Below are 21,064 nucleotides of genomic sequence, written 5' to 3'. Positions count from 1 at the left end.
GTATACCAAGTTTGTTTGGAATACAAGCAGATCTCTACACAATTGCTTTACTTGTATACCAAGTTTGTCTGAAATACAAACACATCAATACAACTTGCTTTGCAGTATACTAAGTTTGTTTGGAATACAAGCACATCTACACAACTTGTTTGGCATGTACACAAAGTTTGGTTGGAATACAAGCACATCTACACAACTTGTTTGGCATGTATACAAAGTTTGGTTGGAATAACTAGAATGGTTTGACAGTTATGCTCAAGAAATATGTGATGTGATTTTGATTTTTAACGTAGCTTTAACAATTTTTCAGTCATATCGCTACGATGTCTGCAATGTGGCAGTTTATAGTGATGTCTAGCACTGGGGCATCATGCCGCAGACATGAAGCATGATGTCCCACCCAGTCACATTATCCTGACACCAGGCCGACCAGTCCTAACACTAACCTCTTAATGCTGAACGCCAAGCGAGGCAGCTGTTAGTACCATTTTTAACCCACGACCTCCCGCATCCGGCTCAAGAAATAAAAAATGAAAATGGCCATACATCTTAGAGACAGACACATCAATAAATATATATCCCCTTGTATTATATACAGTGTGGAGGGGGGGGGGGAACATGAAAGAAAAGGGCTTGCAGGAAAAGGAGTATAATGTTAATGAGATCCATCATGTATATTCTGTGTCAAGGTCATGAACTAGTGCAAGTAAAATGGTTTCATCAGAATATCTGTGTCCAAAGTAATTTTAGAGGAAAGAACAATAAAAGTAGCACCAATAATATGTTTTAGCTATATATTGTGCTATGGGACAGTTATTACATACTCATATTTTGAGGTGATTCTTCATTTGAATGATGTGATATCACATTCCTAATCATCACTGCGATCAAATTTAATACCTAGATATTGCCATATTTAATGAAATAATTAAAATAATTTTGCTCATAAGTTTCGATATCAATAATACTGACTAGATAAGTAAAATTACCACCCTCCCCAACATATATAGCACCAAAAAAAACAGACTTAGATATTAACCACACTGGATTACAGTGGTCTTTCATACAGAATACAACAAAACTAGTGCAAGTAAGTCCTGAAAAACAATTCCCAGAAACTGTCTTCTATATTTCTATCATCAAAAGTATCTGAAAACAAAATTAAAATGATTGCATTTGTTGCAACTTTTTTTCTGTATCTTATTTATCTCAAAAGAGGATGACTGACATGGCTACCTTTATACAATGCCATATTTTACATGTTTTCATTAGTCCCACCCCTACCCCCTTATCTGCATCATTCAAAATCCCATGGGATGTTCCAGTAAGGCATACTTGGAACCAAGGAAAGGCATTTCACAGTAGTGTAGTCACCTATTGATGTATATGAACTCTGTGTGTAACCAGAATACCCTGGCATACACTGAATTCTACATATGACCATTATGAACGCGTTGTCTAACCCAATATTACTGAACTATACAAATTTGACCTGCAACGTTTCTGAACATTTAGAAATCACAAAAACTTCATGATACAGAATTTTTTGAGTAGCTACTATATACTTTTATTTAAAACTGCTCAGAGTAAGTGATGACTGCATACAATAAAATTGTTCATATATTTCACAAAAAAGTGAGAATACTAGTGAGTAAATGGTCCCCTTTGGAATGTGAGTACATATGTCTGATAGTCTTTATTATGATGAGAAAATGACAAATAGATTAGTAAAAAGTATAAAATTCTACATTCTGATTGTGTGAGAACTTTACATGATCTGTGTCATAATATCATTTAATAACAGTAAGACATAAAATGCACAGAATTGCATAATTACAATGTCTCTAATAAACAACGTTACATTTCCAATCACCAAATTAGACATATGTTAAAAATTCATTTTAGTCTAAAATTAAACAATAGGCTGAAAAATTGAATGCATTAATAATAGGTCTATTTACACAGTGAATTCAGTAACTCACATAAAAAAATTTAAAATACAAACATTAAGTTGAATAAACAAAACAATTTATGACCAACCATGAAATTTTACATCTATGAATGCTATGCATAAGTAAAATAATTTGCCTTCTATTTTCCTTAGCTTTCCTGCACCAAAAACGTGTCTAAAACTTTTAAATATTTTGCCTTAAAATGGAGGATACTATATTGCTTTGAAAAATTAGGACTTATAATCTAGATGGAAATGTTACATATCCAAGTTGGAAAATTTACCAAAAATGTCAAAATCTGATACATGATTTTCCAAAGCTATTTATCCAGGATAACTGGATTCAATTTTCTACTTGGTTTACTTGGATCCAATCTACTGTATTCATTCATGGATAAACCCATGCTTGATTATAAGCCCATACCCATTTTTAAAATTGTTGTACAAATATTATTAAGGATACATTTATGTTTCATTATAAGCCCACCATAACATTTAAAAAATCTACTGATGCTGGCCTCAAAGGATAAATGTTCCAACATTTCTCAAAATTATACAAGCTTTAGCTTTTGCTTGGGTTGAACTATGATTCTACACAGACTATTCTTGAGTATGTATGTTAAAAGTACATACAAGCACAACGGTAACTTACAGATGGGATAGGAAGCAACTTGCATCTTATAATAACAGTAAAATACCCATTTGGGCCTCCTCTTATCACAAGCAAATGCATGCCCCACCCCACATTTAGACAACCCAAGCCACTGTTAACATGCTTACTCATTTATATTTTTGCTAATAAGTCAAATCCAACTGCAAACTGCAAACACCAAGATCTGTTGGAGCAAAGTGCACTGGCAGATCTGAGTCCATGCATTAATAGGTTAATGTTTGCAGTTTTACCAAACTTGTACATGAGTACATACAGTAAGACAATTTATAAGATTAAAAAATTTAAGAAATGCATAACAAAAATATTTGTAATTTGTAATCTGAAGTTTTAATCCTCTTACTGTAATATCTTATGAAGATTACAATGAATATCAGAAGTAAATGACTATTAGGAATAGATTACAATGAATATCAGAAGTAAATGACTGTATTAGGAATAGATTACAATGAATATCAGAAGTAAATGTCTATTAGGAATAGATTACAATGAATATCAGAAGTAAATGACTGTATTAGGAATAGATTACAATGAATATCAGAAGTAAATGACTGTACTAGGAATATATTACAATGAATATCAGAAGTAAATGTCTATTAGGAATAGATTACAATGAATATCAGAAGTAAATGACTGTATTAGGAATACAACATCAGAAGTAAATGACTGTACTAGGAATAGATTACAATGAATATCAGAAGTAAATGACTGTATTAGGAATAGATTACAATGAATATCAGAAGTAAATGACTGTATTAGGAATAGATTACAATGAATATCAGAAGTAAATGACTATTAGGAATAGATTACAATGAATATCAGAAGTAAATGACTGTATTAGGAATACAACATCAGAAGTAAATGACTGTATTAGGAATACAACATCAGAAGTAAATGACCTGTATTAGGAATAGATTACAATGAATATTAGAAGTAAATGCCTATTAGGAATAGATTACAATGAATATCAGAAGTAAATGACTATACTAGGAATAGATTACAATGAATATCAGAAGTAAATGACTGTACCAGGAATAGATTACAATGAATATCAGAAGTAAATGACTATTAGGAATAGATTACAATGAATATCAGAAGTAAATGACTATGAGGAACAGATTACAACATCAGAAAGTTAATGATGGTATTAGGAATAGAAGCTGAAATTATTAAGTGCAAAGCATGTTTTGATTACTTTTTATACTTGTGTACAAGTCTGATCCAACTGCATGGATCCAAATCTGCTGTCACATAAGCAATGATAGATCTGGGTCTATGTAACCTGTAGAAAAAACAACAAAGACTCTGATTTGACAGTGCAGTAGATGATGGCAGATCATGGTCTATGTTGTTTGCAAGTGAATCTGATTTAAAACGGAGTATAAACATTAAATCATCCACTGTTAACATAATTAACATTACAACTGAACAAATGACCCAAATTAATTAAAATTATAAACATTCTTCATGCCTCCAATATGCATTTTTTTAAATCTATCCTCAGATCATTGCCATCTTTAGAAACAAAAATCAGAAAAAGGAAGGGTTTAAAACTTTAATCCATGTTATTTATAAATGTCAGAATAAAACGGACTTATTATTCAAGTATCACTCCATGAATAACAAAAAAATCAGAAATCATTTTTGGCATACTTATATTAATTCTGTTTTAGCAATTCTTTCATACAATAATGTCAAACCTGATAAAAACTAGCTAAGAGTTTTTCAAAATAATCTCCCAGCTGGATGGTGTAATGCTATATCAATAAGCACAAATGCATAAAGACATACAACAGCCTGTCATTGCCAGAAATAAAATTATGGTCAGCTCAAAACAATACTTGATTATTATGGGAGCAGTGAAGAAGTATCTTAACATTACTCGTGAACTTGGTTTCATGACCTAAAGCCCATCTTGCTGATGTATGGGAGACTGGCACCATTTGTACAAGCCTGTACTGCCTAATAGCCTAAATGTGTTTCATACATGTCAAATTTCCTTCAGAATAATTTTTTTTTTCAAAAGATGTCAATTTAAGTTTTATTTCTATTGCTAGTATCAGTGGCCATATTGACTGACACATTCACAAATGTGAAAATCCCCCATGCTAGGATGCTAGAAGTGAGTCAATGAAGTATTTAAATTTTAGCAACATCTCTCCAGCAGATCCCAAATTGATTACAATTTCCAAAGGTCTTGCTTACTTTTTGCTGAATTTATCATTTTTTCTCACAGGAACATAACTAAGATTCCTAAATTGTATAAAAATGATGTTTTTGTTGGTTATTTAATAAAAGACTTAAGTCACAACCATGTTATTTTAGTTTAATCTTTCCCAGAGTTCATAGCATTATGATAGACCTATGTTACATGTGACATATTAATTATGTCATAATATAATGATGACATCATTTTAAGCTGTGCAGTATGCCTTGATTTGACAAAACTTTAATACCCTGATCCACAACTTTGTCATTATTTATTTCGTCTAAATTTTTTGCAGCACTGAAAAACAAACAAACCACCATGACCTATTTATAATCACAGGAAACTGGACAAAGAATCTGTGGCACTGAAAATGTCAACTTCTGGAAGTACAGATTCCAAGGTGTATCAATAAACTGCATGGATGTACACATGAAGTTTCATGTACATAAAATAGCAGCAGTGATTGTTGCAAAGACTTTCACGCCACATCATTAAACTAATGAAACAATGTAGTCACCATTGGAAATTGAACATTTGCAACAATTCTGAATTTTGCTGTGTTTTTAATGCAATAGTTCATTTATACAAGGTCATTTTGATGTAAAGTGTAAATATTTTGCTTAAAGAAAGATCAAATAAGAACACAACCTTTCTCAGATGGCATTTTTCTACCTATATGTACTTGTACATAGTGTTCCCACACCAAATGCAAGTCTGACTTCTGGATCAATTATACAATACTTTATACATTTGAAACAAGAACCTGAACCTAAATTGCAGTCTATGAAAATTCATTAAAAAATGCATGTAAAATGTACCATTCTTTATAACAAGTACACACAGAAATGAACATTAAAAAATGCCTGTAAAATGTACCATTCTTTATAACAAGTACACACAAATGAACGTTAAAATGTGCTTTAACAGCTATGACATTTCATCCAGGATGGACAAAGATTCAAAACCTTGCACTGAAATTTAACAAATAAAACCCTAAAAATGAGCAAGTGCATAAATAGTTCAAGCAAACTGGTGCTACTTCAATGATTATGCATGGATAAAGTTAAAAATTCCTAAAATCTATGTTGAATTTTAAAGATACTTATTTATACTGAATTTTCATTACAAGATTTCAACTGGAGTACTGTATAGGCTTGTGTATAATGCTTGCAAAACTATGAAAGACAGAGACCAAGATCTGCAGGCACACTGAAAAACAGGAGATCAGGGTCTACACTGTTTGTTCTACCCAGTCTGCTGCGGCATAATGTGCTGACACCTCAAGGATTGCATAATTCACTCTGGAATAATATGTTCTCACATCAAGGTCTACACTGCTCCCCCTGTTGTGGCATAATGTGTTGCCAGACTGAGGTCTACACTGCTCCCCTTGTTGTGGTATAATGTGTTGCCAGACTGAGGTCTACACTGCTCCCCTTGTTGTGGCATGTGTTGCCAGACTGAGGTCTACACTGCTCCCCCTGTTGTGACATAATGTGTTGCCAGACTGAGGTCTACACTGCTCCCCCTGTTGTGGCATAATGTGTTGCCAGACTGAGGTCTACACTGCTCCCCCTGTTGTGGCATAATGTGTTGCCAGACTGAGGTCTACACTGCTCCCCCTGTTGTGGCATAATGTGTTGCCAGACTGAGGTCTACACTGCTCCCCCTGTTGTGGCATAATGTGTTGCCAGACTTAGGTCTACACTATTCTCTTTGCTGTTGCATAATGTTTGACATTTCAAAGTATATATGTTACCTGTGCTTTGGCACAGATATACTCACACATCATGGTCTACATGGTTCTTTTTACTGTTGACTAATGTGCTGACAGATCAAGGTCTCCACTGTTCCTTCTACTGTGGCATAATCGTTCAACTCTACTGGGGTATAATGTGTTGACACATCCAGGTCTACATGGTTCCCTCTACTGTGGCATAATGTGTTGACAGATCAAAGTATGCACCGTTACCTCTGCTGTGTAATAATGTGCTGACAGATCCAGGTTTACACTATTCCTCTACTGTGGCATATATGCGCTGACAGATCCAGGTCTACACTACGGTATAGCTGATGAAAATGTACAATAAGAACAACCAGTGTATACCACAGCACCTGGGTCTACAATGTTTGTAGTAAGGTGCCCTTATACACAAAATGTATCTAGGAGAACTTAATGCATACTTCCACTTAAACAACTTACAAGTCCACTGTTTAAACAAATGCAAGACATTCAACTGTGTAATCAATGTTCACTCTATTTCATTACCATTTTTAAGAAAATACAAAAGCAGACCGGTCTTTATCACTTAACACCGAAGAGATCTAAATACAAGAAATGCATTAATATATCAGAAATATAAATCTCATTATACCACTAGATTCTTTATAAACCTGAGAAACACTGTGCTGATGCCACTCTTTTTTGCCAATGACACTTTTTTTTTGCCATTGCCACTCTTTTTGGGGGCTTTTATACAAAAGGTTGAGATGATTCAATCAACAACAATACAAAACATTTTGGTCTGAAATCTGGTTGTCTTTATCAAAAGCCTAATGACAAGCTCTTGTCACATCTGAGACAAATGATACAGTACAAAAACACTGATGAAAATGGAAGGCTACTGTACCTAGCACAGACCCAGATTGGTCTTGTATGTCACTCTGGATCTATATTATATATCAATTTTGCATCATATTTTCACATTTTGGCCATTAGAATCATTTGAATGGAGGAAAATCTTAACAGAGAATGAACACACCTGAATTTTAACAAGATTACAGTTCAGCCATAAAAATTCTAAATAAAAGGTTTCAAAGTTTAGTCAAGTTATTGGGAATTAATTGGCTTGGACTATTTTTTTAAACTAAATTAAGCCTATTAATAACAATACTTTGGGATTTTTTTCCTTTTAATTTCAGCAAGGAAGCCATGGTTAAAACAAAATGGATAGACATGGGGCTATCAAAAATAACATGGTGAATTCACAAAAGAAGACAAGCATTTATTGCTTGGTATTTTGAGGTGATCCTTCATCGGATGAATGTAACCTTTATGTAAATTACAGGTATACAGACTGAGTCGTAAACTAAATTATGACATAACTTTGAAAATTTCAAAAGGAATGAAGGTACTGTATATACTTGTTTATGAGTCCAATTGCAAACTGCACAGACTCAGATCTGCCAATGCATAATGCGAAGCAGATCTGGGTCTGTGCAGTTTGTTGGAGTAATTAGTTGAACAAAACAACATAGACCCTGATCTGCAGGTGCATTATGCTATGGCAGATCAGGATCTGTGTTGTTTGCAGTTTGACTTATGAGCAAGTATGTACAGTATTGGACACAAAAGCAACTAAAAGGATAGAAAAGATGCCCAACCAGTTGTATATCCTTGCTAAGTCAGAATGCTGGCATACCACACTGGTAGAACATTTTTTGGAAAGGCAAAATGTTTTTGTTGTACGAATCGCACACTTATTGTAATGACTTTTTTATACAGAAATGCTCTCAGACTTAAAAACGAACTATTTCTTTGTATCATCATTCTCAATATTATAACTAAATTCCGTAGAGTTCCAAAATCATTCTGCGCATGCACACATACACACAAGACTAAATGTTAAAGTGGGTCAACTGCATCATGGTTAAATACCAATTTGTAATTTCTCATCTGTATGAAGCTTTGTTGTAATTTTGTTTACATATAATCATTGTTTATTACTTTAAAAAACAAACAATTTCCAAGAAGATTTCCTAATAAACTTCTCAAGAAAATTTAAATGCAATCTTGCAGTGTCAAGTATATTGTACCATACACTCTGTTCTATAGTTCAGTAAATATGTACTGAAGTGGCGATCCAGGTCTGACTTGAAAATTTGGGCAGCCATGGAAACATGCAAATATATTTAAATATTTTCTTATAACGCAGTGCTTTCTTCAATATCTGCACCATTCAAATGCTCAATAGAAGAATGGAATGAAGACGTTATTGACATCTCTAGCAGATCTTTGTACTGTTTTGTTATTTGTTGACACTTCTCACTGAATACATCTCTGTGCTTCTGTTCGTCCTGAAAGAATACACAAAAAATAATAAATACGGTTCTGATACTAAATACAAGGAAGTTCAAGAATTCACTGATAAATGGAAAGCTAAACCTATCAGCCATCAGCTGCAAGTCAAGCATAAATTTGAAATCATGGTCTGCAAACAAATCTCCTTGCATGCTACATGTGAATCATTACCAAGATACGAATGGAGTACTCTATCAAACTTTTGGGCAGCATTATAGTAGCATTTTTAGACCTTTTTAGCATTCACCATATACAGTGTTTCCTTGCTATAATGTACCACAGTCCCTCATAATACATGTACAGTGCTCCTTGCTATAATGTACCTCATTACAGCACAATCCCTTGTATACCTCATGTACAATGCTTCCTTGCTATAATGCACCTCTGTATAGCAGTCCCTCATATAACACACATACAGTGTTTCCTTGCTATAATGTACCTTGGTATAGCAAAATCCCTCATATAACACACATAGTGCTTCCTTGCTATAATGTACCTTGGTATAACACAATCCCTCATATAACACACATACAATGCTTCCTTGATATAATGTATCTCATTACAGCACAATCCCTCATATAACAAAAGTACAAATGCTTCATTGCTATAATGTACCTGAGTATAGCACAGTCCCTCATATAACACATGTACAGTGCTTCCTTGCTATAATGCACCTCAGTACAGAACAGTCCCTCATAACACATGTACAATGCTCCCTTGCTATAATGTACCTAAGCATAGCACAGTCCCTCATAACACCTATATGATATGCCAACTCTTCATCATGCTCATCAGGTCTGTTTTGTGGAAATCTAACTAGGTAACAAATTCATTTAAAATAACAAACACACCCAACTGTACACCACCAGACACTGACTTTTCTGTAATATTCAAAGGTGAATCATCCAATTCCAGAACTTTGAAATGCTTTAAAAGATTTGGCTAAAACAAACAACATATACATTTGTGTCAACATATTATCGGCATTATTCTTTTCTCTTCATCACATCCACCATTTTTCACCTAATTATAATCCTAATCCTAATTATAATCCTAATCAACTGTTATTCTTTTACTAACTTTGTGAAACTAAATTGTATGTACAATCAATCATGTTGGTGCTTCAGCACTTCTGTCCTACACATGTCCATATAGACAACTCCTGTTCCAAATGTTATCCTAATACAATTCTGATTTTCTTTAATTTCATCAATATAATTTGGAGTGCAGAATTTTAACAAAAAATTCAAAATAATTCTACAAAATCTGGAATGGTTGGCATCTCTGCAGATATAATCATATATCCCATTTCTTGGATTTATGTAAATTTCATGCTGAACCAAATACCTCACTAATGTTAATTATGGTAGACTTTTCTGGCTCCCCTGCATGGCATTATGTTTTGTTGTTCCTGGTTTAACACCATTTTTCAGCACATGATAGGCTATATATGGCAGCCAGTACAAATAGCGGAGGAAGAACCCTGGAAAAACCTGGGAAGAACCAACCCATAGGAAGCTATAGATAAGCTTTCTCACATACCCATATAGGCTGAGCCCAAGACTTGAACCCATGTGGACAGAGGTGACATGGCAGTGATCGATAAAGGTAAGTGCTTTAGACCACCTGGCCACCAGGGGACCCTATAGCATTTTAACATGGGACCATTGTTGTCATGCACACATTCCACATTATAATCATTAGATTAGTTTCCATTTTAAAATGCTTCTATTGATCTGAATAATTACAAATCAAGTTATGTCAAACATCACCGACAATCCATTATACTGCTTTCACAGTCAGTTATAATTTAGTGTCATTGCATGTTTTTACAAACTGTAGCAGTCAAGACAGATGCAAAATGAAATATTCATGAATTGCTCATTGACAGTAGGCATACTGTAGAATTTAGTTGCCATTAAAATTAATAGTTTATTTCAATAAATTCACAAGAGTACCATGAAAGGGATGTCATGTGACAACCCTATTTTTCATGTAGGCAATGGCACGACATGGTTGACTCTGCGTATTAATAACCAACCTGTCTCAGTGACTTTGACCTTTGAACTAAACTTGCTGTGCAAAAATCAACATTTTCTTATTAGACTTAACCATGACCTTCAACTTTGGACCCCAAAATCTATAGGTTTCTTTCCTATCATATGTGTAAGCCAACCTCAAAGGGTTGGTCAATAAATGTTCTCCAGAACCAATTTCCTTTTGAGTTGCAGTGACCTTGACCTTTGACCCTAAATTCAATAGGCCTCTTATTTACCTTAACTGCAAGCCCTCTGCAAACTGGTTATTGTACATTGTTTAGATTGAAGTTATTATCCAAATAACCTTTTTTCAGTCAGAAAGCTTGACCATTGGCCTCAAAATCAATTGGCTTCCTTGGTTCACAAAGTGTATGTCATCCAAACTTTGGCAATCATGGTTGGTAGAGATACTTCATCAGAACATTCAAGCACTTTTAAAGAACAAAAATAAAATTTTCATGCACTATAATTAGCTGTGTTTTATTGATTATGATGCTTGTCTTAATTTCAAGATTAAAGTATTTTATTCAAAGGCAGACTCTGAAATATTTTATGTTGAAACAGGCCTAGATGTAGAAATGAACCTGAGGGGGCTATGGGGGCATGATGGTTAAGGGAGGGATACTGAATTCTCAAGCACATCAGTTTTTAAGTCAGCAGCCGTATATAGTTTCTGACTAGAGTGTTCAATGTTCAAGCAAAAGATATTCAAAATTCACCCCTACTATCAATATTTCATTCTTTTTGTTCTCTTCACCCTTGCAACAGAACTTCCTAGCATTTTCAGCCATTGATTCAATCTCAATTTCCTTTCAACAAAACAACAAAACAACACATACATGAATTTCTTTATCATTTGTCCCCTTTGCCTATATATGGAGCTTATGACATTTGCATGTTAAATGCTTCCTATCACAGTACACCTGTCAAATTTTATTTATCAGTCTCAACGACCAGGTCAACACTGCATTCATTCATTTAAAAATCATTACATAACTACAATCCCAAATGTCTCATTTTATAAAAAAATATTTATTTTGACATTTATAATAGTGTATAAATGTTTTTCAATGCATCTGTTTTGAAAATTCCATGAATTTTGAATCACTTTCCCAGTACGTTTTGGAGTCAAACTCAAATTCAAGAACTTTTGCAGTAAGGTTGGGAGCTAAACACAAATTCACACACCTTTCAAGGTAACCAAACAAACTCTAGCACTTTTCAAGATTGTGCAAACCCAGGTGAGGTGTTTTTTTATCAACTGTTACCATGACCTTTGACTTTTTGATCCCTAAAGCAAATAAACTTCTACCTTGTTCCAAGTGCAAGCCCCTCCCCCATTTAGTTCATGTTTGTAATGCAAGACATAATATTATTGTGCAGAAACAAGATTTCTTCTTTGAATCACAGTGACCTTGATATATCTGACCTACTGACCTCAAACTAAATAAACTTCTTTCTGACCTGAAGTGCAAATCATTAAAAACATTTGGACCAGGTCTCAACTGTAGAATTAATGTTACTATACAGAAACTGTTTCTCTTTCTTCAGTCACATTGAATTTGACCCGTCATCTATTCACTCTGCCATCAATAGGCTTCTCCCTAACCTCAATACAAGCTATCAGTAGAATAATAGTAGGCTGAACACTTGATTTATTGTGTGGAAATTACACTGGAAACAGACAAGTGGAGGGTTTTATACCATAATGATAAAACTCCGTCATATCCTGGACATATCAAAGTGTGTATTGGTGATTGAGCTTTAACAATTTTTCAGTCATTTTGCTACAATGTCTGCAGTGTGGCAGTTTATATAGTAATCTCTTGCACTGGGGCATCATGCCACAGACATGTAGCTTCATGTTCCACCCAGTCACATTATCCCAATACCAGGCCGAGCAGTCCTAACACTAACCTCTATATCCTGAAAGCCAAGCGAGGCAGCTGCTAGTACCATTTTTATAAGTCTTGTGTTACTTGGCCAGGCGGATCTCTAACCACTTAGATCATCAGAGTGTTAATCAAAATGTGATGCTTATATTAAGTCCCTACAAAGCTGACCATGTTCAGAAACATGACTACCATGTTCTGAATGCTAGTGTATGATGAATACTCAACTCTGAATGGTACCATGCTCTGAATGCTAGTGTATGATGAATACTCAACTCTAAATAGTACCATGCTCTGAATGCTAGTGTATGATGAATACTCAACTCTAAATGGTACCATGCTCTGAATGCTAGTGTATGATGAATACTCAACTCTGAATGGTACCATGCTCTGAATGCTAGTGTATGATGAATACTCAACTCTAAATGGTACCATGCTCTGAATGCTTGTGTATGATGAATACTCGACTCTAAATAGCACAGATCACTCTGCATATTATGAGTTGCAAGTTCAAGGTTTAATTAAGTAGTTTGGACAATATCACGAGTAAACCAGACATCACAGACCCTGATCTGCTGGAACATGATGCAATATTATACAATTTTTGGTCAATACAGTTTGCTTTTGGGTGTGCAGTGTACGACAATGTAAGATAATTTTTGGTCTATACATTTTGTTTTGGGTGTGCCGTGTATGATAATACAATAACCCCTTACCTCTATACACTCCTTTTCAAACTCCTCCTTGACAGTCTTTAATCGCTTCTCCAACTCATCCTTCTTTGAATCCAGAATATCTTGTAACTGTTGCAATACAAGAGGATGTCTTTAACAATATTTACTAAGAGAGGTGGAGGTTAATTTTAATGGAAGGGCAAATTAGTTTGCTCCCAGAAACTATAATGTTTATACCAAATCTGCTCTGACCAGTTTTGTGAGTATGGAACATCTCTCAAAGAGGGACTAATGCTGCATACAGGTGGAAATCCCCCATTATTTAATGCAGACATTTCAAAGTATGATAACGACACCTCACTGCAACTTGTTTTGACACTTGTATAAAATTTGGTTACATAAAAACGAATGGGGGATATGAATACACGACTCAACAACTTTCTTACATAGTTAGCATTGTATTTACCTAAATAATATGCAATGGATTGTTCTGATCTCTTATGAATATTTACACCGTTATCCTTGCCATTATCAAGTTATTAATATTTTCCTTGTTTTAATCACTATCGTGGGAGACAAGGCCTTTTGTTTTTAATCATTATTAAGGCAGACAACCTTGTTTTTAATCACTATTGAGGCAGACAAGACTTTATTTTGAGGCAGACAAATACTTGTTTTTAACCACTACTGAGGTAGTCAGCCTTGCTTTTAAGCACTATTTAAGCAGACAAGACTATTTTGAATCACTATTAAGGGCAGAAAATGAATTGTTTTTAATAGCTTTGAGACAGACAACCTTATTTTAATCACTTTCAAGGCAAACAAGGCCATGTTTTAATCACTTGTGAGACAAAGCCTCATTTCTAATCGCTTATGAAGCAGAAAAGGCCTTGTTTTTAATAATTCTTGAGGCAGACAAGGCCTTGTTTTTAATAATTCTTGAGGCAGACAAGGCCTTGTTTTTTATCATTCTTGAGGCAGACAAGGCCTTGTTTTTTTATCATTCTTGAGGCAGACAAGGCCTTATTTTGTATCACTATTGAGACAGATAAAATCTTATTTTTTTATCACAATTGATTCAGACAATCTTCTGAGGCAGACATTTTTAATCAATTTTGAGGCAGACAAATCCTTGTTTCAACCTTTCTTAAGTCACATCCTTGTTTTTAATCACTACTGAGGCAGATGATTTTGATCACTTCTGAGGCACAAAGGCCTTATTTTTTATCACTTTTAAAGTAGACAAGGCCTTTTTTTAATCATTCTTGAAGCAGGCAAAGCCTTGTTTTTAATCACATTTAATACAGACAAGGACTTCACTTTAATCACATTTAACATAGACAAGGTCCTGTTTTAATACAGACATGGCCTGGTCTTCATAAAAAATGTTAATCCTTTCCTCAGTAATGACCATCAATACAATGCTGTGAATTGCTGATATTAGAGACAAGACTGATAACTTTGAGTGGACTTATTACAGCACTCCCACATTTGACCACTGTCCATAAGGGCCATGAGATATGCCAGCTTATACTCCAACTGTCTTATGTACCATATATGCATGCTTATAAGACCAGCCCAACTGCAATATGCACAGACACAGATCTGCCATCACAGACATAATGCTCTAGCAGATTTGGGTCAGTGCTGTTTGTTAAGAGTAATCATGGGAACAATAATACCCTGCATTGTACTATGGCGGAGTATCCACGGTATACTGTCTCACTTTTTTTGTTGTTATGGGCATGCAAAAACTGCTGTGTGCTGATGCAGCTAATGCCCGAAAACATAATGTGTTAAAATTGTTATCCAAAAATAGACCAAAGAAAAGAAAGAAACAAATAACAAAAAAAAGGAAAACTTGCACATGTCATTGATATTAACACTGTTGCTATCACTTCTAATGACAGTACTACCTTTTATGGATGTTTTCAGATGGCAAAAAATATTCAATTTTTTTGTTGTCTGAAAACATTAAATTCTTAAATTTGGTGTCCAAAAACAAAAAGGAGAAGATAAATTTGCCCCCTCCCATGACATTATTGTTTGCTCATATGATGATGTGCTGCCATGAAGTAAAACATGTATTTTTTATAAAACAACAGGAACTATTAATTAAACAAAGCAAAAGTTTAAAACTGGTCTGATATAAATTTGTATATTAACAACATACATTTGTGTAGTACAATACATAATGCATTAAGTATTATACATTTATATGAAAAATCCACGAATTCGAATATAGGTCATCTGTTATAAAATTCATGTATCAGTCATCCCATTAGAAAACACAAATAACATAATAACTGGTAGTCATTATTTGATCTGTATTCCATTGTAAACGAGCATGTCTCTGAATAATTCAGTGTACTGATTGCCATCAGTAGCACAAGGATGCATACCGTATATACTCACGTATAAGTCTGTTCGCGTATAAGCTGACCCCCAAATTGAACAGGTATAAACACTAAAAAGTGCATGCCCAGTGTATAAGCCAACCTACAACTCTGAGACATCTCAAGATGCATGAGATAAGTTCAAAATCCATTTATTTAGGCAAACTTGTATTTAAAAAAATTACATGTATACAGTAGTCCCCCTCTTGAACGGCCCCCCTGACCAGCGGCCACCCGCTTCTTACGGCCAGAATCCGTTGGCACCAACGAGTTTGTGTTCAAAAGTACCCCTCGCGAAAGGCCACCCGGCTAACGCGACCAGCGGCCAGCATATTAGTGCAAAATCATAAAATTTACCCCTCACAAGCAGCTGCATTTTATTTGAATATGTATCCAGAACCAGTATTGTATTCATAACGTGGGTTAAGTAATCCGATTTCTGTTTCCCGATGTCAGGTTTTCGTTACTGAAAGAAGTGTTGAGTAAAGTACATTTACCACTAAGGTTAATGTTATATTATTTACGCCTCACGAGAAGCCAAATTTATTCTATAAAAACCGAGAAAGACTCAAATTTTAATCCATACAAAAGGGTACTTATATGTAATCCAATTAGCCTTACTGCTGTGTTATCATAAGATGTCCGGTTTAGTCACTCTGATAATTGTTAAGAATACAATTATCGAACAGTAGAAACAGCTGAGAAGTGGCAGTATTGATGTACAATACACAAGTCAGCAGGAAAATGGTTTAATAGCCTTTATGGCTTCCCTTAGTAAGATGTTGAGCTTATTCACTTTGGTAATCAGTGGCTATTACTATTGACAATAATTGTCAAAATTACGAATCCTAGCGGCCGCGAGGTCAAATCTGCGTGATGTTATGGTACATATCGAAACCGTTTTGGCTTCTCTCACCTAGTTTCAAGAAATGTATAAAAACAATAGGGTACCAGACTGCGACTAACGAATCAAGTGACAAGATCACTTCCTTTAAAAACACACGGCAATTTGTTTAGATGCATACAAAATTGTTTTATCAGTATTGTAGTTGGCAACATGAATAACTTACTGCAAAAAGATCAACATGTCATCGAGAAAAATAAAAATTCTCAGTTTAGAGGAGAATGTGAAAGTAATTCAACTGACGGGGGAGGGGGTCGTCGAGGATCCTTGCAGAAAACTAACGTCGGGAAGACTCAGATAAACAATATCGTGAAAGATAATGAAACAATTCTGCAGAAGTGGAAAGGTGAAATGGACGGAGAAAGGAAGATTGTTTGAGCCAGGAGACGTTTGTATCCTGATTTGAAAGACAAGAAAAAGCAAAAAATTTGTCAGTTGAACTGGGATATGACGACTTTACCGCAAGTAACGGATGGTTGCACAGATTTCAAGTGCGACACAGTATCAAGTGTTCTGTCATTAGCGGCGAATCAGCTGATGTTAATAATGAAGTTGTTGAAGACTGGAACAAAAGACTAAACGATATATGCAGGGGATATGACAGCAAGGATATTTTTAATGTGATGAGACTGGTTTGTTTTTTAGATTGTTACCAACAAAGTGATGTGATGTGAACTGTAACATAATTATAAAGACAGTTTTAAAACTGTATCAATGGTTATTCATAGCATTCTTTTGCAAATGATGACAAAGTTTGTTTTACGTTTATTTTACATCATGCATGTAATTTTTTAATTAAAATATTAAATATTTAAAATTAAATGTACTTGTGACTTTTTTCATATGTATTTACTATTCGCATTTGTCATCCCCCTCTAGAAAGGCCACCCGCATTATAAGGCCACTTCCCTGCTGCATTAGGGGTGGCCTTATAAGAGGGGGACTACTGTACTTATCGAGTTTGGCGTGCATGATTATTAAAAAGAAATGGTATAAACTTGTTTGAAAAGTAATTTATTTAATTTTGTTTTCTTATTGTTTCTGCCTAATTTAGATTTGTGTATAATTTAATCGAACGATGACAAGAATTTAGCAACTGCGACTTGTTGTTAACACTACCTCTCCCTTTTGACTCTATTATTGTTTGTTTATGCATTACTGCATTGGACATTTTATATCAGCACACCAGTAGTTAAGTTTTTACTTTGCTTTGAAATTGTAAATACCTAACTCATTAAAATGTAATCCCAGTAGGACAAAACAATGAACAAACAATATGGTTTTCGATTCAACCCTCGCAATTAGGCTACTGAACGTATTTACATAATGGCGCCACCACATGTACATTGTAGATTTGATTACCCGCTGAATTAAGCACATCCCTTGGAGTCGAATCACAAGCACCACTGTGCTAAACTTTAATGATATCTCCAAAATACAATAATAAAGTTTCAGAAATAATGATTTGAAAATTAGTTAATATCGTAAAAGTGGAGTGACCTTACACCATACCTGTCAACTTTCACGACAGGAGGGAAAAGAAAACACCCGATTTGTGTGGTTGCTCCATGCCAACCTAATGATTTCATAATATCATCTGATTTTTGCAGAGAACTCCCGATTATTACATTGCGTCTTCGATTTTCATTTCTTCTAAACAAGAAAAGTCCTACATGTTCTGTTGTATCACCTGTGAATTTATTGTTGTGTGAAATAATTACTTTACTGTAAAGGATTCACTTCTTCACTAACTAGAATGTTAAGTTTAAACATTATTCACATAAATTAATGTTTTTTTTACCTCTAGAATAATATAAAAATAAAAAAACAAGCCAGAAGAAGAAAAAACCCACAACAATAAAACAGTCCACAAATAATTTCAATCCCAAGAATGATCATTACAAATGCTGTAACTCCATATGCTATAGCACCATTCCCACAAAAAAAACTTACACGAGCGAACACCTGGCATTTTTATACCATATGAACTAATGTTAATTACCATCATTAAATTAAAAGAAGGAATGAAAATACATACCACACAGCAAATGTGTCCTCAAAAAACTAATTCAGAATACATATTTTATAGTAAACAATACTAAATGCTTTAAGAGTTGAAAATAGAAGAATACGGTTGGATATACAAAGCGGGGAAAATAGTTGCCACATGTACGATACCATGAGACGGGCTATTTTGGTACCTTTAGTTCAACAAAATTGGGAATCCTTTATTTGCCAATCAATTGCTGGTGCTTGTGTAATGGAGGGCTAATCGTTTTCACAAAATAGTTGCATGGATAAGGATTAACTTTTAATTAGTCGCGCTGGCTTTCTTGCTTGTTTATTTAAGACTAATCTTTAGCTATTGTGCAGTTTGACCACAGCTGACCAGAATATGAAATAGGGCACATCCTGGGAGAAAAAAAAGCACTTCACAGGGAGAAACAGTGAATCTTTTTGCGAATTTCATGCATACTGGACCAGGAAGATCGATCAATATTTAGTGAAAGCATGTCTTTAAAAATGCTACAAAAAACTCCAGATTTTAGGTCCCAATTTTTTTAATTAAGTCTCCCTACTTGGCTTCTGAAAAGTTCATAGGTATGCCTTACACCCCACTTTACAAAACTGTGGTAATCGTACAATTAAAAGTGCATCACTTTTAAAAAATATTACCTCATTTTATTGGATTGCTTGTATCACTGAAAATGAGTAACTCGTGAGCGCATGATTCAACGTAAATGAAACAGCTATTAAGGACTAGCTAAAATGTTATCTGGAAGAATGCAATTTGGTCAAAACAATGAATAAAGCAAAATAAGCATCTATGTTTGGGAATAAATAAGGATTTAAGTGACACTATGCATGCTTTGCACTAAGTACTGTACATTATCAACAAGGTCTCCCTGGTAAACTCAACTGGCTCACGAATTATAAAGTCTGTATTTACCTTTATTCAACTTCGTGTTCGAGAAATCAGAAAATATGCACATGCAAAATAATATAAAAATCAATCATATTACTTTATAACAGTTTAATAATTGTTGGGTCACCGAAAGTTACTTTTTTTTACATGCCTATGTCTTAGGACACCAAAAAAAAATATTGCTTCATGTCCAAAAACTTACAGCCATTAAAGTAGTCAACAAAAAGACCTAAAAACTGTCAAGTTTAGACACTGGCCCACGGATAAGCCTACCCCCTCTTCTTCCAGGCCTTTACTTTTTTCCAGAATTATTTGGCTTATACGCGAGTATATACGGTAGCTGTTTATATGCTACATGTACATGTACTTAAATTTACCAAGATTTTGGTCTGTGTTGCAAAACTATCATCTTGCTTAGGCTAATCATTGGGAAATAAAAATGTGTAACAAAACAAATTTCACAAACATCTTTGTGCCTTTTGACCCACATTCAATTAACCTGACAGACAGATATCTAGGGGCCCCGAGTGGCCGAGTGGTCTAAAGCGCTCTTCATTACGGATCACTGCCATCTCACCTCTGTCTGCGGCGGTTCGAGTCTAAGATTCAGCCAATGTGGGCATGTGAGGAAGCTTGCCAGTAGCTTCTCGTGGGTCGGTGGTTCTTTCCGGGGTTTTCCAGGTTCTTCCTCCACCGTTAATACTGGCTGCCATGTATAGCCTATCATGCTGAAAAATGGCGTTAAACCCCACAACAACAACAACAACAACAGATATCTACTTTCAAAGGATTGTTAATTTAATTTTATGCTGGTAGCCATCAAGAGCATAAAGTTTCCCTGCAAAATGGAAACTTACATGCAACAAAAAACATGTTAAAATCACTTCAGAAAATGCAACAATCAATCAGATTGGTTTAATTAAAAGTGCATTTTTTTAAAATGAAGATTGCAGCTGACATGCTTTGATAAAGGTGCATGTGTTATTGAAACTGCCATGAAGGACCAACTTTGCAGGATTAAACAAATGCCCATTTGTTATTGTGGCAGCAACATCAAATAACTGTACAACAAATCATGGGTTAGAACAGACAGCATGTCGACATAAAAGATTAGAAAACAAAGGATTTGTTCAATTTGGGACAGAGGGCTTCTGTCAACATATAAGTTTATTTTTTATCTCTACAAGAACACAAACATAACAAATTTGGTAGTTTATGATCTTAAATAAAGGTAATCCATATGTTGTGGTTCATTATTCTATTCTTTTTTTTTTTCTTTGTTAACCTAGCCATGAGTTGCTCTAAAATGAACAGAACATGCT

General features: G+C 34.6%; 2 protein-coding genes across 7 annotated transcripts in view; both read right to left on the bottom strand.

Annotated features, from left to right (window-relative positions):
• Positions 1–6,511, bottom strand: part of LOC149804254 (DNA polymerase alpha subunit B-like) — a 64,734-nt gene extending 58,223 nt beyond the window's left edge. Inside the window, exons 1-2 of the mRNA XM_089951265.1 lie at positions 6,396–6,511; positions 5,078–5,127 (exon numbers count right to left, since the gene is read on the bottom strand). Coding sequence (XP_089807391.1) covers positions 5,078–5,127; positions 6,396–6,511 — 166 coding nt within the window. The remainder of the gene's footprint in view (positions 1–5,077; positions 5,128–6,395) is intronic.
• Positions 1,543–21,064, bottom strand: part of LOC149804253 (1-phosphatidylinositol 4,5-bisphosphate phosphodiesterase beta-1-like) — a 292,443-nt gene continuing 272,921 nt past the window's right edge. For 4 of the 6 annotated variants that reach the window (XM_089938161.1, XM_089938176.1, XM_089938194.1 and 1 more), the window contains 2 exons: positions 13,559–13,645; positions 1,543–8,907 (listed from right to left, as the gene is read on the bottom strand). In XM_089938161.1, coding sequence (XP_089794287.1) covers positions 8,755–8,907; positions 13,559–13,645 — 240 coding nt within the window. In that variant the 3' untranslated portion in view covers positions 1,543–8,754. The remainder of the gene's footprint in view (positions 8,908–13,558; positions 13,646–21,064) is intronic. The other 2 variants (XR_016415204.1, XR_016415202.1) reach the window with 2 other exon arrangements.

This window comes from Sinohyriopsis cumingii, chromosome 2, assembly GCF_028554795.1.
Source record: "Sinohyriopsis cumingii isolate HCF-2022 chromosome 2, ASM2855479v2, whole genome shotgun sequence".
Taxonomy (NCBI): domain Eukaryota; kingdom Metazoa; phylum Mollusca; class Bivalvia; order Unionida; family Unionidae; genus Sinohyriopsis; species Sinohyriopsis cumingii.
Note: the sequence above shows the minus strand (reverse complement) of the source record. Positions and strands in the feature narration are given on the sequence as shown.